Raw genomic sequence first — 16,598 nt, 5'->3', positions numbered from 1 at the left:
GTTCACGACCTGAGCACACACACTTGCGGGGACTGAACGTTTCCGTCAGCTGTCCGGAGGGGAAAGTTTAGAAAAATAGGTGAGAATCAAATTGTGGAGACCGTGGAATTTGTTGTCAGGAAAACCCAACTCACGACAGGAAGCTGGAGTGGGACGTGGAAGGCTGAAGTGCAGAAGGGAGCAAGGGAGCTTAAAGACCAGCAGTGCGGGCAGCGATTTCGTTACCTGCTGCTGCATCACAAATCACCCCCGATATTATTCTCTTGCCGTTTCTGGGGGTCAGGAACCCAGGCTGGCCTTAAGTGGGTCTCTGCTTCACGGTCTCTTGTGACCCTGCTGGGGGTCAGCCAGGTCGGGGTCTCATGTAAAGTCTCAGGTGGGGAAGCGCCCGCCTCTGAGCTCCCCAGCTGTCGGGAGGGTTGAGGTCCTTGAAGGCTGGGGGCTGGGTCGGGGGGGTGCCCTGGCGCTGGCCCTGCGCACTGTGCAGTGGCCTCAGTGCCGTGGTCCACCTGGAGCGCTCACGGCCTGGGCGTCACGCCTGTCTGCAGACGTGCCCTCGGCCCTCCCAGGGGTGACGAGCTCTGTGGCTTCTGACATTCAACCGGGGGTGGCTCTGAAGTGCTGGCGGGGCCCCTGGCTGGTGCCGTCAGGCTGGCAAATGGCAGAGCCGGGCCTGGATTTTCCTGGTTCTGTGCTCCTGCTGGTCGGCTGGGACACCCAGGGCTCTGCAGCCCGGAGGCTCCAGGGCTCCATGCCTGGGGGCAGCAGGGCAGGAAGGAGGGGGCGGGCCAGGACACAGGGGTATTGAATCTTCTAGCAAAGGCCCCTAACCAGCCCTCCCTACCCCTCCCTTCCAGATCACACACCCAGCGGGCTGCATGTCGCAGTTTATCAAGTTCTTCGGAGAACAGATCCTCATCCTCTGGAAATTCGCCTTACTTCGAAAGCGCATTTTGATATTTTCTCCCCCTCCCGTGGGCGTCGTGTGCTATCGAGGTAACTAGAAGCCGAACGTGGGGCTCTCGCTAGATTCCCAGAGCAGAGGCTGCTCGGGCCTTTCCACCGCGGAGTAAGCTGAGAGGCGTTGGGCCCTCAAGAGGGTCTGGGGGATTCAGCCTGGCCCCCCGCGGACCCCCCCAGACATGGTGGGTCCGTGTTTTAGACCATGGACCCTGGGGGCCACGCAGCTGAGTGGGCTGACGTGTCGGTAATCTGAGAGAAGCATCTGGATGGTGGGTGCCAGACGGTGGGTGCGCGATACAGCTGAGAGAGAAGCAGGAGGAGGCGGGTGCCTGCCGCGTGGAAGCGTCTGTCACGTGTGAGGCCGTCCCAGAGGAAGAGGCGCGGAGGAGGAGATGGTGGCCCCAGCAGACAGGGGACGGGGCGGGGGCACACAGCCTGTGAGGCCATCATGACGCCGGGCAGGCCTGGGGTAGAGGCTGGAGACTGAGAAGGGCCGTGCTGCTCTCCTGCCCATGGCCTCCCTGGGGAGGGGCGTGTGGGGACGGGCCCCAGGCGGCGGCGTTGACAGGGAGGTGGAGCAGAGGGAGGAGCAGGCACCGGGGGAGCCGGGGCTTTGAGAAGTGGGGAGATCACCAGCGCCGGTTCTGTGAACAAGACCAAACGTGTCTCTTGCATTTGGTAAGATGTCATTGGTATGACCTTGAGGAGATGAGGTTCTCCCTGTTGCAGCCCTGGCGGGGGTGCCTGAGGGTGGGTTTTTCTCATGGCCTTTGGAGTCCGTGAGGCCCAAGGGAGAGAACAGGATGTGTTGTCAGCACCGAGCTCTAACCCGAGTGGCCCGGCCGTATCGCCTCCACCTCCTACCCCAGCGTCTCAGGGCCCCAGGAGCTCCTGGCCCTCAGCTCCAGGACAGCGCAAGGCAGGGCCCCCGCAGCATCCTTGGGGGCTGCTGTTCTGCAGAGGCGGCCGGCGGGCTCGGGGAGGCAGGCCCGGGAGGGGCGCACCGTTCCCCACTCGCCCTTCTGCCGCAGTGTACTGCTGCTGCTGCCTGGCCAACGTGTCCCTGCCCGGCATCGGGGGCACCATCCCCGAGTCCAAGCCGTTCTTCTACGTGAACGTGGCTGACATCGAGAGCCTGGAGGTAGAGGTGTCCTACGTGGCCTGTGAGTACGGGCCTCCCCGCGCTGCCCTGTCCTGCCCAGCACCGCGGACAGCTCCCGGCTGCTCCCCGTCCCACTTGGGATCTCAGGTCCCCGGTACTGGGGGGCCAGGTGAGGAGGGTCAGGTTCGTGCCTTTAGGGTCTTCCCTGGACCTTGGGCCTCACAGGCACCACAGAGAAGATCTTCGAGGAGAAGCGGGAACTGTACGACGTCTACGTGGACAACCAGAACGTGAAGACGCACCACGACCACCTGCAGCCCCTGCTGAAGCTCAACAGCGCCGACAGGGAGAAGTACCGGCGGCTCAACGAGCAGAGGTGGGGGGCGGGCCTGCGTGTGGGCGCCCGAGGCCAGCACACACTCAGATGTGGGGCGCCCCTGGGCTACTGCCCATAATGGGGCAGGCTGGGGTGGAGTGGCGGGGTCTCCCCAGTGGCATCACGCTGCCTGGAGCAGAAATGAAGGAAACCCCGCGTGGAAGCCGAGCCCCCAGCTCGCTGCCCTGCCAGGAGGCGGTGGGTGTCTGAGGGGTGCCTCTCAGTCGTGGCCTTTGGCATCTGAGGCCCAAGGAGAGAACGAGCATTAATTAAGCACCCGCGGTGGGTGCTGGCTTCGGAAGCACCATCTCCGTTAACTCTCTCCTTGGCTGTCCTGAGATCAGGGGGTCACTTGGCGACAGCGCCGAGACCACGGGGTCCCTGCCGTCCCTGTTAGTGGACAGTCAGGAAGGGGTGTCACTTGCCTTCGGGTACTCGGGGTGGAAATGGCCTGGGGGTGTTGACTCGACTGTGTGTTCCTTTCCTGGCTCTTCCGCCTTCGGACCGGGGCGTCTGCTCTGGGTCACCCTTCGGCGGTGGTGGCCGTGCGCGGCCCGAGGGCCTAGCCGGGCCTGTGCTCTCCTCCCCGCAGGCAGATGCTGCTGTACTCCCAGGAGGTGGAGGGGGACTACAACCCGTGCGAGGAGGACCTGTTCGTGCTGTGAGTCTGCCCAGGGCAGGGGCCAGAGCCTCGCCCAGGGGCCCCCGGGTCACCCAGGCGCTGCCAGGCCCGGCGCGGGCTCTAGCCAGCCGGCCAGAGCCGCATGGGGTGTGCACGGGGTCCCGGAGGAGCTGGAAAGAAGCAGGGGGAGGTTTTTAAACCAGAGTGTCTTTCTGTCAGGTGTGACCCGCCCGAGCTCTGCCGGGCCTCAGGATTCAGGGGCGGCAGGTCCTGCCATAAGCGCTTCCTCCAGCCTCGCCGGCACCTCAGCCCCGATGTCACCCACAGCAGCAGGCTGGGCCGGAGTGACTGGGCACGAGTGTGATGGGAACAGATTGGGGGGTAGGGGTGGGGGGTGCAGAGCTGCCATGAGAGCTGGTCTTGGAGGCGATGCTGGCGCTTGGCACCAAAATTTGAGCCAAGGAGCAGCACTGGACCCTGAGGAGGTGCCTGGCGGAGGCCTGGACTTGCTGTCTGTCTGTGGACGGGCCGGGCCTCAGCAGGACCCATCTGTAAATCAGTGACATTGAAGCCCTACTTTGTGCATCATGGATGATAAAACGTGACAGAAGCGAAGGCCGAGGATGGTGGCGAGCTCTGCAGCCTCCTCCCCCGCACCCCCCCCCCCCGCACCCCCCCCCCCCCGTGGGGCCCAGGGCCTGGCGCCTTCCAGCCCCTCCTTCCCGGCCTCCTCACCTTCCAGGGCCTGGGGGGTGAATTTCAGCTCCGCGTGTCAGTGCTGACCTGGGAAGTGTGGTGTTTGGCTTGAACAGTCTCTTTCCCGCTGACTGACTACGCAGCGAGCGGCTCGGGCTCTGGCGGCCTCTCCCTGAGGCTGTTCAAACCCCCGCCCCCCTGTCTAGTCAGACCTCCCTTTGCTCCCCGTTTTGCTCACGGGACCGAGCCTCCTGCTGTCCTCACTAACCTGCGGAGCGGAGCTGCGAACCACCCTTTAATTCGTATCGTTTTCTTTATTTTTAAAAAGAGAGTCTCTGAGCTTTGGCCCCCTTGGGAGCCCGTGGAGGGAACAGCGTGGTTCGGGGCCACGCGGGGACGGTGCTGAGCACTGTTCTGTCTTCTCTGCCCCTTCCTTTCCTGTGTCCCGGCCTGCGAATGCAGGTTCTTCCTGGAGCAAAACAACCGGATATTTCAGACTCTGCTGGAGGTGTCGGCCAGCCAGGACAAGACCCTGACGGCGGAGCACGCGCGCGGCATGGGGCTCGACCCCCAGGGGGACCGCGGCTTCCTCCTGGACTTGCTGGAGGCCTACGGCATCGACGTCATGCTGGTCATCGACAACCCCTGCTGCACGTAGGGCCGGCGCCGGCGCCCGCGCGTTCCCCGGGCCGGAGGGCCTCGTGCTTACCAAGGCCACACGAAGGGATAATGGTTTCCACGTCCCAACAAATGTCACTTTCGCGATCTCCTTTCTTCCCTTCCTGGCGGTGGGGGGGTCGCCTTGGATCCGGGCCCTGCTGCGGCAGGACGCTGGGACCTGCTCCTTCCCACAGCTACTGCGTGGCTGGTCTTGGGTTTCTGAAAGGGGGTCCTCTCACCCCCAAGGCCAGACATCGCCAGGCGCAGCCGAGCGCCGGAGCCGCCGGGCAGCCTCCGCAGGGAGTCTGGCCGTGTTCAAGAGCGAGGCTCTCCTGTTTGGCCTCGGGTGTGCCTCGGCCCAAAGGCGGACGCTAGCGATGCCCTTCAGGGCTTTTATCCCGGAAGTCTAGTTTGGGGATCAGATTCCTTTTCTTGTTTATCGGGGCGAATCTATGTCTTCTCTCGTCACTGGAGTCGGCCTCAAAGGGGGACCAGATGTCGCTGGCGCTCAGTACTAGCTTCTCTGAGGGTAGGGGAAGCTGCTACCCAGTGAACTGAAGATTAAAATCGTAGAGTGAATTCTGGGAACTTTCCTCCAAGTCAGGCAATGTGGCCCCGATGTAATACTCCCCTTTCTCTGAACCCCCTTCTTGTGGAATGGGCGGATGGACGCCTGAGGGCCGGCGGCGGCCCCGGGACTTGCAAGCAAATCCATTGTCTCGCTGGGTCTCCTGTAAGGGCTCACCATGCCGGAGGTGTGTGGGTGTTGCCGAAGGGTGGCTCGCCACCGTGGAGCAGGGGAGGGCCGGCAGGGCAGGGGGCGGGAGGCTGAGCGGCTTCACCTGGGTGAGCGCTGAGGGTGGTGCTCGCAGAGTCTCTAGATGGAAATGTTAGGGGAACCCGTTCAATATCGGGGCTGCTCTATAACAGAAACAGGTTCACGGGATTTCCTCATCGCGCACGGACCCCAGCTGGTTACCTCAGAGGCCGGAGCCTGTTGAGAAGGCGGGTGGCCAGTTTGGATCCGTCACAGACTTCTCCGTAGCAGAGACCACATTCCTCGGGTGGGCTGGGGCCGCGGGTGGAGTGGATTCTGAGAGCGAGTTTGACAGTGCCTTCCCCCAGGACAGTGTCCGCGCCGAGTCCGCTTTCCTCTGAAACGGCCTGTCTGGGACGGCGCCCGCGGGCCCCTCGGTTCTCTTGGGCCGGGGCGTGTGCTGGCCGGAGGGCCGGATGCAGGTCAGGTGCGACAGCTGTTGTTGGCCAACCCCAGGAGGCCAGCGCCGTGAGCAGGGTTTAGGGCTTTCTGGCCATCGGTTAGGGTTTTGACGTGGGCTACTGGGTGGTTGGTGACAAGTGTCTTCCGCTCCACTCGCGCTGCGGGGCTCTGGAGTGACAGTAGCCCTCAGAGCGCCGGCCAGGCTCATCGCGTGCACCGCAGAGAAGCGAATGCGACACATGTCTTCTCTCGAGACAGGCCTCTCAGGGCTCGCTGATTTTTTCGAAAGTATTTTCAAAATCCAAGACACAAGAAGATTCATGGGTGGAAATGCAGACAGGCCTTGAGTAATCAAAGCAGCATCTTTTATGTAAATATATAAATAAGTTTGGGCATTGAAATGTATACTGTCCAACGCCTCCGTGTCGCTCCTCTGCGGGGTGGGGTCAGCCCCCATTTCAGTGCTGTGTATGTTCACGAAAGAAAAAAAATCTGTTTAGAAAATGAAGTTTTGCCGCCTTTTTTCCTTGAAAAGCAGCCAACCTTCTTGCCTGTCAAGGAGGAGGGGCCTTTTCCACCTGGGTCGAGGAGGGGTCACTTTAGTGGTTTCCGAAGGGTCAAGGTCTTCTGAGCCGGGGGGCTCAGGGTCAGACACATGGCAGGGGTAAAGGAAAGCCAGGTTTTCTGGGGGGACATAGGCGGACCCCGTGTGCAGAAGGGGGCGTCTGGCGGAAGGAGACTCTCTGCACTTCCGCCGTGGCTTTCTGCGTGGGGATGCTGGAACGCTGTTTGTGGGCTCAGAAGTGCTGCTCTGAAGGCAGCGGGGTGAGAATGAGGCTCCTGTATTGCCCTGTGATGGCGATCAGGGCTCTGGGCTCCTCTTGGCCCCTTGGCATTGTTCTGTCTGCCACCTCCGTGCCCACCCCCAACACAGAGGCTGGGGCCTGGGAGCTCTGAGGGAACCCCTCGAGGCACTGCCTGGAGGAGCCTGGGCTCAGCTGAGCCTGAAGCGCAACTTCTTTCCTTTCTGTGTTCCTGTCAAGAGGGAACCCCAAGAATCCTCCTTTCGCTACATCACTAGCTTTCTTGGAGCCGGTTTGCTTGGCTGAACGGGGTACCCCTCAGCTCTGCAGCTGCCTTCCCTGGTGATCTTCCCCAAGGGGTCCTGCCTGGATGCTGATATGACACCTTTTGCTTCCAAGGTCTCTTTTGAAGGCTTGTTTGTACCTGACTCTGAGCCGCGCCCCCCATCTCAAGCGAGCAGGCACGACCCAGCATCACGTGCTGCCAGTTCTGTAAAAGAGGATTCGCTTGTGAAGTCCAGGCAGGGCTCCCCCGGGGACAGCAGAAGCTAGAAGCCAGAACACTTGTTTCGCTGTTGCTGTTGAAATGTGTTTGGCGATGGCCCCTCCTGCCTCCGAGGCCCATAAGCCCTGTAGGGCCGGGTGGCTGCCGCCTCCGACTTCAGAGTAGGGCTGGAATTGACTTGCAGACGAGGCCTCACTGTTAAACCTCAGCCACCAAGATCCCCCTGGAGCATTCTGAGCCTGAGCTAATGCCCTGCTGTGAGCCCCGTGCAAACCCGGCACTACTGCCGACCCGAGAGCCCGGGGCTGCTCCGCCACCCGCATCCACTAGGGAGGAACGCCAGGTTCCTCTTGGGGCTTGGAGTTGAGACTCAGGGGTTGCTGATGTCGAGTAAAAGGACAAGGGCTGTGAGGGTAGATGGTTTGCAGTTCTGCAGGCTGGGCAGGTGGTGTGCTGAGCCTCGGGCTGTGTCTCAGCGTGCTTTCTCCGCAAGGAATCGGAACCCGGAGGGCTCCTCTCCCACGAGAAGAAGTCCAGGCCAAGTGGTTTGTTCAGAAGTAGCGTGGGCCTTTGTGCAGCACGAAACACTCGCTGGGCTGGTGCAGATCCACCCGACGAGAGTCCGCCTGGGCCTTAGGGCCCTCGGGACATTCGGATCGCAGCGAGCGAGAAGGCACGTCGTCGCTCGGCTTGGGACAGGAGGCTGAAGTCCTGGGCCCCGAGATAGAAATCATTCCGCACAGGCACTTGCAGCTGTGATTCACCTGGTTTTGTTCCACGTGCAATTCCAGAAGGAAATTAAGCGTAGCCCAAGGTGCAGATGACTAACCACCACACATGGAGACTCCGTGTCCCCGTGTAGCCACGGATGGCACTGTGGTTAGAAGGCGAAGGGAAAGGGAAATCACAGCTGAGGTCCTGCTTTTCATCCTGGTAGCTGTGAGGATGAACCTGCTGTTTTCTCTACACCCTGAGCCAGCCCCCTTCCAACACAATAAAAAGATGAGATTATTCACCTTGAAACAGAGGCCTTTGGGGAGCCTTTTGTAAAGGACAGTGATGAATTAACCTTTCAATGGTCCTACATCAACTCCAGGAAGAGGCTGCGACCTCAGGGACCAGTTTTTGTTGTTATTGTTTTACTTAGCGCAGCTACTTGGCCCAGGGGAAGGACTGAGATGCTTTCGACCTCCCAGAACAGATCCCCCTGGCAGAGGTGAGGTGGGGAGGGGCCTGCGAACAAAATGAAAAGGCCACGTTCAGCTTGACAATGAATTGCCTTATTGTGACGATGGTTCTAACACAGGCAGGTGAATCTGGGGACCAGCGTGTCACGTGGGAGCTTTTAGGTCCTTCTGGGTTCATTCCTCACTCATGGGCTCAGGCCTCTTGTCTGTCCCCCACACTCGGCTACAACTGAGGGCCCGCAGGGAGGGTCCTGAACACCCACTCAGTCCCCTCGTTGCAGGAAGGCAAGGAGTTCAGCCGTCCTTTTATTCCCAGGGCGTGGAGTTTGACGATTCCACTTTCATTGCTAATATACCTCTGTTCCCAGGAGCCACTGGAATGCGACTGCCGTGGGAGAAGCTAGCTGTGACTTGTTACTGCTTACAAGAAATGGAAGTTTATTTTTATATCGCTATTTCTATGTGGTGAATTGAATATGCAGATGCTGAAGTGGAAAGAAATTCCAAAACTATAACCGTAGAAGAAACGGGCAGTCGTGTCATTTAGAAGCAGCCGAAACCCCATCAGAGATGGTGTTTCAATGGCGCGTGGACAGGAGCCTGCGCTGTGAGGTCTGAGGGCTCTTTGGGATACGCTGGACAGTCCGAGGTAGGATGGCGGGTGCTCACAACCGTGAGTGCAACTCGGGTACATAAGGGGTGCACGCGATAATGCTGTGAGGCCTCCTACCTGGAGGGGAGCGGGAGGTGGTTTTCTAACTGGCACTTTCAATGCTTTTAGGAGCGAGAGTACAGGGCAGTTGAAACCCATGAGCAATTCCTTGTGCTGTATAGAAATGATGGAGAAACAAAGCCCTGCTGTTGCCTCATTAGTTTACTCTAGCAGCTCAGTCTAGTATGGGCTTTTAGAGGTAAATAGGATTAAATCAGAAAAATTTATTTAATCACCATAGCCGGAGGACAGGTGTGAATTCCTTCTGTTTGCTGTAGATTGCCTCTTTAGACGAATAACAGATTGGCTTTGCTTTCCAAGGACGGTTGAGGGGTGTGGGGGTAGGGGCAGGGCATGGTAAGTTAGCCAGGATGAGCTGCAAAGTGAACAATCAGCAGGTCACCAAGTTAGCGGATTGCTAATAAATTTAATTGACCTTAAAGTGAAAACGTCCTTCAGCCAAATTAGGCAGAGAAGAGCAAACGATGCTGAAGGGGCCGGATCCCAGGTTTCTGCACAGAGCAGGCGACTTAGGGTGGGGAGAGACACAAAAGTAACCTCCCGTACCCTGGGTGTGTTGGCTGAACTTTGTAAGTCTGGGCAATGAAATCTGTTCAGAAATAGTTGTAGCCTTGGGGAATGGTTAGGATCAGCTGAGCCTCCCTGTCGCCTTCACTGCCAAGCCCCCATTTTGATCCATACCCCAGCAGAAGGGTCATAGCAATAAGAAGTGGAATCTATTTTGGCTCCACGGGTTTACCTCATAATATGGAAGCAGAGAGCTTGTAAGTCATACCCCGAATCCTACTGCGAGGTAGCCGTGTGCTCTGAGGCCAAAGGCATCCGTGGCTGGCCCTGAAGCTGAGTCAGTGTTTCTCGAATTGACTTTGTGGCACGACGACACCTGTGTTTCGTATCTGTGTATCTGAACCAAGCGGTGTGCGCAGAGGTTGATATATTTACAGAAAATGGTTTTTACAATTAAAATGGAATTTTAACACGAATGCGTGTGCTGCGGTGCTTCACCCGGGCTCAGCACTGCGGTCGGAAGGCAGCGGGCCGAGGCTGCCCTGGCTGCCGCGTGGAGTGGGACGCGGAGAGCTGGGCCCCATCTGGATTCTCCAGGTAACGGAAACCAAAGTCGGAACAAGCGTGCCTGCCGGACAGCAGGACGGTGCTCCGTGACAGCGCCGAGGGCGCCCAAGGGAACGAAGCCCTGGGGTCACGGGGCCTGCTGTGGTCAAGGGTAACTGGAAAACGGCCTGTGTACAGCCGAGACGTATGTAGATGTGTGTACACTTGCTTACATTTCATTTCATTTTTAACCTCTTGGGGAGTTATTTTTAGGCAGCCCTGAGGATAAAGCTGTACATCAGTAGCTCTGTGTCCAAAGCCAGGTCCCGCTTTCCAAGCTGCGCGACCACGTTGCAGAGCCCGCTTGCTCGCGGCGGCATGAGAGCGGGGGCAGCCGCGTGTGGGGAGCACCGGTGAGCAGGGCTCACAGCCAGGCCTGCAGGTCAGACTTGGGGCGATGGACCGACAGCCACGGTGTGTCTTTATGTATATTCCTGGCTTTTGGGTGAAATTAGTTTGACAAAAGGTTCATACTAAACAGAAGGGGGTGACTCGGGCCGTCCATGTTGCACAGTGAAACGTCCTTTTTATGGACATCCTGTGGAAGGACCCCGGAAAGAGTAAGTAATAATGAAAGCGCTTTCTCGCAGGAAAATAGTTGACCCGGGGCATACTGACATTGAAAAGTGACTGAGAATCACTCAATGAACCACCACGCATGGAGCGTTACCAGGGAAGGAACCAGATTCTGTGCCGGCCCAGGACGTGTTACTACAGAGCCGAGATACCGGACTCTGGGCTCACGTGGAAACTTCATTTCCTTATACCTTAGCCTCTTCTCGTGGGCGATCCTTACAGTCACCAAAAAATGACAGGTGGCCCCAGACGCGCCCAGCACAGCTGGACGAACTCAGCGCTGAACAGGTAAGCCTGGCTCTTGCTGACCCCGCCTGGCCTGTGCCGCTGCCTTCCCGTCCTGTCGCCCCTGGGGGTGCCTGGGCCCCATCTGCTGAGTGAGCCTGTGCTGGCCCCGCCTGCTAGTGGGTGAGACGCACAGGGCCCCAAACAAGGACAACGTCTACAGAAACTAACACATCAGGTAGTTTCAAGTTCTCTGCTTCCGACCAGGAGCGGAAGCTCTGGTGAAGCCGAGCTGACAGCTGCAGGCCAGTTTCTGGGCCGCGCCGAAGGACCACAAGGTGCGGGCGACAGTGACCACGGTTCTTTCTGTCCCATCTCAGCTGTAAAGGACGTGTTAATTATAGTTCAATAATTAACTCAGTTCAGAAAGTGTTATAAAGAACATTTCCATTTATATTTTTTGTTGGAAGACCGGCTGAGTGATAAAAATAGATCACAGCAGGACCACATTCTCTGCTGAAAGTGGTCTGGAAATACTCAATTTAAACTTTTCAACGGCTAATTTATTTTTGTAAATGGATGATGAGCATCAAATTGTTATGTATTTAAATTACACTGAATATGTTTAAGGGAGTGATGTTAACAGTTTTATTTTAAAATACCAATATTTACATGACACCAGAAAATACATACTTTGGCAACTCTTACTTCCCTTCGAGAATTTTAGATGCGGCTTACAAGTGGGCGGGGCACATGATTTTTCCAGGACAGCCCCTGGGCAGAGCTGTGTGGACTGCGGCTTTGCTGTGTGGCCAGGTAAGGTGGAGGATCTTGGGGGGAGGGCAGGCTGCTCTGTTTTTTAAAATGCAGCTTCCTGGGCTCCAGCCCTGGATTGAGCTGTTAGGGTTGGGCCCCAAGCGATTCAGTTTAACATGCACCCACCCCAAGTAGTTCTCATGCAAACCAACATTTAGGAAGCATGGATTTTCATACAGGTTTCAGCTGCAGCTGAGGGGGAAAACATCGCACTTACGGTTTGGACGGAGGACAGAAGGGGAACAGAGTCAGAGCTCAGGAGGCAGCAGCACCCAGATAGGAGGGTAGGCAGCCCTTCCCTGCATGCCCTAGGATCGCCAGAGACCAGAACAAGCAGGAGAAGTGCTGCTGTGAGGCCTGCTCCCAGGCAATAAGGCCTGGCCCTTTTCCATCCCCTGAGGGAGAACTCCTGGAACCAGCCTGAGGAAGTCAGCGTGGAGGAGGGAGCAGCTGCCGCAGCACGGAAGCGCATGGCAACAGCTGAGAGTGGAGGGGCAGATGGACCCACCGTGAGTGGCAGGGGCGGCCTGGTCCCCTTGTGGTCCCACTGGCGCGTAAAGGGCGCCCACTTCTCACTGCACCCGCTCACTGGGCTGGACTCTGCAGCATCTGCTCTCTCTTCCTTGGGTCACAGAAGAACTGCAGCTTCCGGGGGAGCAGCTGCACCTCCACCGGCATTGCTTCGTACTCCTCGCTGTCGATGCTGAAGGAGCCCTCGGTCCCCTGCGGAGGAGAGGGGCTCAAACCGCTGCCCGCGCTCCCGGCCTGCCCGGATGGTCTTCCCAACACACACGTCCCTGCTGGGGTGGACGCGCCGCTGTGTGGATGTCCCGGATCGACCATCCGTGCACAGGTTTTCATGTTTTTCTGGCACTTGAGCAGCAAGGTGATCACTTTCAACTAGTTAAAAGACATGGGTCCTGCCGGTGCCCGGGAAGGCACACACAGTGTCACATGGCCTTCGCAGTCCTACTCTTGCTCAAGTGAACAAAAGCCAAGGGTCACACAGGCCGCTTTGTGCACGTATCCTCACGGCCATCAGCACGACACTGCGGGCCTGCGTGGGGACCGCGTCTGTCACACCTGCAGTTCCTGCTGGACACAGGCGTGCAACAGCCACCGGGCTTCAGAGGCCCTGGGTACTCCCTCCCCACTTAGACGGGTTGCTGTGTTCAGCTTGGCATCTTGTAATACAGAAAAATTTAGCGCCCTCCTGAAAATGCCTTCATAAAACTCTGAAGGCAGCATTCACTGTGAACATTTGCCAAAGGGAAACGGAAGTAAACAAGCGGGACTTCCTCGAACTAAGAAGCTCCTGCACGGCGACGAGAGACCTCCCACCTCCAACGGCTACCGGGGAGCAACCACCCCGCCCGAAAACGGCAGGAGCCAGGAGCGCTGAACAGACACCCGCGGGAGGCAGGCGGCCAGCAGGCACGTCATCAAGCAGGTAACCACAAATCAAAGCCACAAGGAGCTCCCGCCCCACAGCGTGAGAGAAAGGGGTGCTCTTACACTGTTGGGGGGATGTAGGCAAGCCCAGCTCTTTTGGAAAACAGCGTGGCGGTTCCTCAAAATATTACAAAGAGATCTCCCACAGGCTCCAGCAACCCCGCTCTTTAGGACTTGCCCGAGAGGCAACCCCGGGGGTCTGAAGGAGGACCAGCACTCCCGGCCCGGAGCAACACTGCTTCCCTGGCCGAGCAAAGCCACAGCGCATGTGCCCGGGATGGGACGGAGCCCACGAGGGCGTGGTGTGGTTTATGTACACAGCGGGCCAAGACGCGGCTATTAAAAAGTAGATGAAGTCGTGCCAATTACAACGTGGAGGGGATTATGCCATGCAAACTAAGTCAGGAGGAGAGGCAAGTGCCAGATGGCGTCCCTCGTACTGGAATATAAAGAAACCAAAAACCAGCAAAACTAAAAGGACACCAGCCACAGCAATCTGACTGCAGGACGGAGTCCCAGAGGGGAGGGACGGCGGCTGCTTTGGTGGTGTGACACGCACCTGCAGAGGCGTGATGCTGCACCCCCAAGTCTCAGTGCTGTAACCAACATGATCTCAAAAATGCACGAGGGGGAATGAAAGTTCAAATGCGAACGAAACCTGAAGATGCCCCGGCCGTCTTCTGAGAAGGGAACCTGTCATCTTTCCATGTCTCCCTCTAAGCCAGGACCTGGCACAGCGCTTGGCACCTCCTCAGTGCCTGAACGAGGGTCTGTCACTAGCGAGAGGAGGGGCAAGGCGGGGGAAAGGCCGGGAAGGGGCCGCGCGGCTCACCTCGGGAATTAGCAGGGCGCACCGGCTGGCGTGGAGACACTCGGTGCCCGCGGCATGCAGCTCCGGGTCTCTCACCTTCTTACTTCTGTGGGCACAAGGGAAAGGCAGGTTTGGAAACCAGCGCTGATGGCCGCATCAGGCTGGAGCAGCAGCAGGTTCCCCATTTTTGACGAGACTGACTAGGCGAGCACCGTGGGGTGCTATGAGTTACTTCCCCACCGTGATTCTGAGGCACTGTGGTGTGTCCCAGATGGTTTACTTGCTGTGCAGAAGTGGACAGGCAGTGACGACTGGGTGACTGTCTCTGAATTTTTCGCTGTAAATAGTTCCATAGGTACCTAGTCCTTGGGTTGTTCAATATCCAAATTTAAACATTAGAATGAAATGAAATTCCCTAGGAGACACAGTGAACTTTTGTAATGGAGTTGCTGTGGAGTGACTATTACTTGGAGACATGCTTTGACTAAATGGATGAAAACTATAGGATTTTCTAAATATATAGGCAAATGTGACAGACTTACCTAGAGTTTCTTTAAAAGATTATTCTTTAAATACAAACTAGCAATACCCCCCACCCCATGCAAAGACACCCATTATAGCTCGAGTCACGGCTGGTGCAGGACTAAATGAATTAATTCCTTTATCATTACTTGACAACAGTAATTCTTTAGTAGATGAAGCTCACCAGCCTTTCTAGGGCAGCTCCACCGGGTCTGTACAGACACCCGCAGGGAGCCACTTTTTCTAGAGTTCCTTCCTGCAGGACGGAGAGGAAGCACCGCCGCTGGCAAGGACACCGTGATCCCCCAACTTCAGCAGTATGACTGAGTTTCTTGTGGATGTCCACATTATGAATGAGATTCAAATTTAGCTGGCCCGGGCCCACAACACTGTGTACTTCCCAGCGTACACGAGCTGAAGGGCGTGGCTTTTCCCTCCTGCCTTCGACTACAGATAGAGCCTGTATATAAAAGGCCAAAGAGTCCCCTACTCTGCATCTGAAGGATCTGGCTGTACCAAAGGCGAGAATCACACAAGCTAAGGAAGGACATTATGCTGCGGCGCGGGTGCAGGCGCTGCAGCTGCCACGGAGACCAGGGGCCGCAGCAGAGAGGCCGGAGCTCTCACTGGGCGCCAGAGGGCGCTGCGGACAAAGCACACGTGCCCAGGCTGCCGGTTGACATGGCAACATGCCGCTCAGGCTTTGAGGCCAGCAGAGGATTGCGAGCCTTCTGAACCAATCAAACTCTGGCAAGGTAAGGCTTAGCCAATCAGGGCTTGGAAGGATGCTTGCGCATCGAAAGGGGCTTGGAAAACGTCCAAGGTTTTCAATAACGTTTCAGGCTTTTAATGGACGCCTTGGGAACTGGACAAGGTGGACTGACGTGAGCACATACTGTGGAGGGCCTCACATTATACAAAGACTTTCCCCATACGACCTCATTTCAAACTCAAAAGCAATCGTGATACAGACTATGCCGTTCTATACACAACGAAAAGGCTTCAGAAATGACAGTTAAAGAATTTGTCCAAGTTGTGAGGTCAGTAAGTGACAGGATCAAGATTTGCATCCAGAATTTTGACCCTGAAGCCAAAATCCTTGCAGCATGCTGTGCTGAATGCTTTCATCGCACGGAAAGGCAGACCCTGCTCTCCACACTCTGGTCTCCGTGACACCAACAGGAAGGCCAAAGGAGGCGGGACTGACCTCACAGGGTGCTCGGAAGTCAAGTGTGAGAAGAGAAAGGGCGAGAGTCATTTCCTACAAACCCCAGCCCACTCACCCGAGAGTTATAAAGTCTCCTTTGCTGACGGTGTCTGGCTCCACGCAGATGTTCATGAAGTCTTCTTTGCTCTGAAAGGGTTGGGAAGACTAAGGTTAAGGCGCTAGATTTGGGCTGAGGTGTCTGTCGTCCCCCTCGGGCCCTGGAGCCCATACTTGGAAGCTATGTTATGCAGTGCACTTGGCTACCAGTGATAATCCTGGTCATTTTCGGCCCTTTTGTTTCTGCTTTTACAGTTTAAGACCTTTGTTGAGGTATAAGCTACACACAACATTCAGCTCCATTGCTCTGAGACGCCCCTTTCCCCCAGGCTTCCAGGCCCCCTACCCCAGCAAGTCTCCAGCTTCACATTCAGCAGTGTCACAACACACCTCCTGGGTCGACTTCTTGGCATGCAGAGCCCAGGCAGTTGTGTTTCCTTAAATGCTCTGCATGCAAATTTGGTATGTAACCAGAGCTGAAGAGCAGCTATCCATTTATGTCAAAGTGATGTTTTATTTTAAACACATTCCATTCCCAACCACAGAAAGCACTGGAAGGACTGAGCTACACGGCAATGGCTGCAACCACAGACTTTGGTCCTACACATTTTCACACCACTCCTTTTTGACTCACTGTCAGGGACTAGCACACAAAACCTCTAAATAAGACGATGACACCACCTATATCCACTACCACTCAGCACTGTGCTGCCGTCCTAGCGAACATGGTTAAGATGAAAGAGTAGAAGCTGAGTATTTGAAAGGGAAAAAAAACAAAACTTGCACTATTTGTAGCTGATAAGACTACATCTATAGAAAAATCAAATCCACAGATAAAATTAGTAAGAATTTAGTTAGGTTGCTAATTCACCATTAACATAAAGTCAGTTACATGCCCATCTGCTAAATCAATATTTAAAAAAAAGAAATTTCAAGATACTGTTTACAACAGC

The 16,598-nt window shown here is 56.6% G+C and overlaps 2 protein-coding genes across 5 annotated transcripts in view; one reads left to right on the top strand and one right to left on the bottom strand.

Moving 5' to 3' along the window:
- Positions 1-15,979, top strand: part of DENND11 (DENN domain containing 11) — a 37,981-nt gene extending 22,002 nt beyond the window's left edge. Inside the window, 5 exon segments of the mRNA XM_037514584.2 lie at positions 858-996; positions 1,995-2,126; positions 2,291-2,441; positions 3,034-3,102; positions 4,222-15,979. Of these exon segments, the coding sequence (XP_037370481.1) occupies positions 858-996; positions 1,995-2,126; positions 2,291-2,441; positions 3,034-3,102; positions 4,222-4,417 (687 nt within the window). The 3' untranslated portion in view covers positions 4,418-15,979.
- AGK (acylglycerol kinase) overlaps positions 11,213-16,598 on the bottom strand; it is a 71,259-nt gene continuing 65,873 nt past the window's right edge. For 3 of the 4 annotated variants that reach the window (XM_037514605.2, XM_037514596.2, XM_037514613.2), the window contains exons 14-16: positions 15,665-15,735; positions 13,881-13,965; positions 11,213-12,319 (exon numbers count right to left, since the gene is read on the bottom strand). In XM_037514605.2, coding sequence (XP_037370502.1) covers positions 12,182-12,319; positions 13,881-13,965; positions 15,665-15,735 — 294 coding nt within the window. In that variant the 3' untranslated portion in view covers positions 11,213-12,181. Of the gene's footprint in view, positions 12,320-13,880; positions 13,966-15,660; positions 15,736-16,598 lie in introns of those variants that run through there. The other variant, XM_054692733.1, reaches the window with a different exon arrangement.

Source organism: Talpa occidentalis, unplaced genomic scaffold (assembly GCF_014898055.3).
Source record: "Talpa occidentalis isolate TD23 unplaced genomic scaffold, MPIMG_talOcc4v2.1, whole genome shotgun sequence".
Taxonomy (NCBI): domain Eukaryota; kingdom Metazoa; phylum Chordata; class Mammalia; order Eulipotyphla; family Talpidae; genus Talpa; species Talpa occidentalis.
The sequence above is the reverse complement of the archived record's forward strand: the minus strand, read 5'-3'. Positions and strand labels throughout refer to the sequence as shown.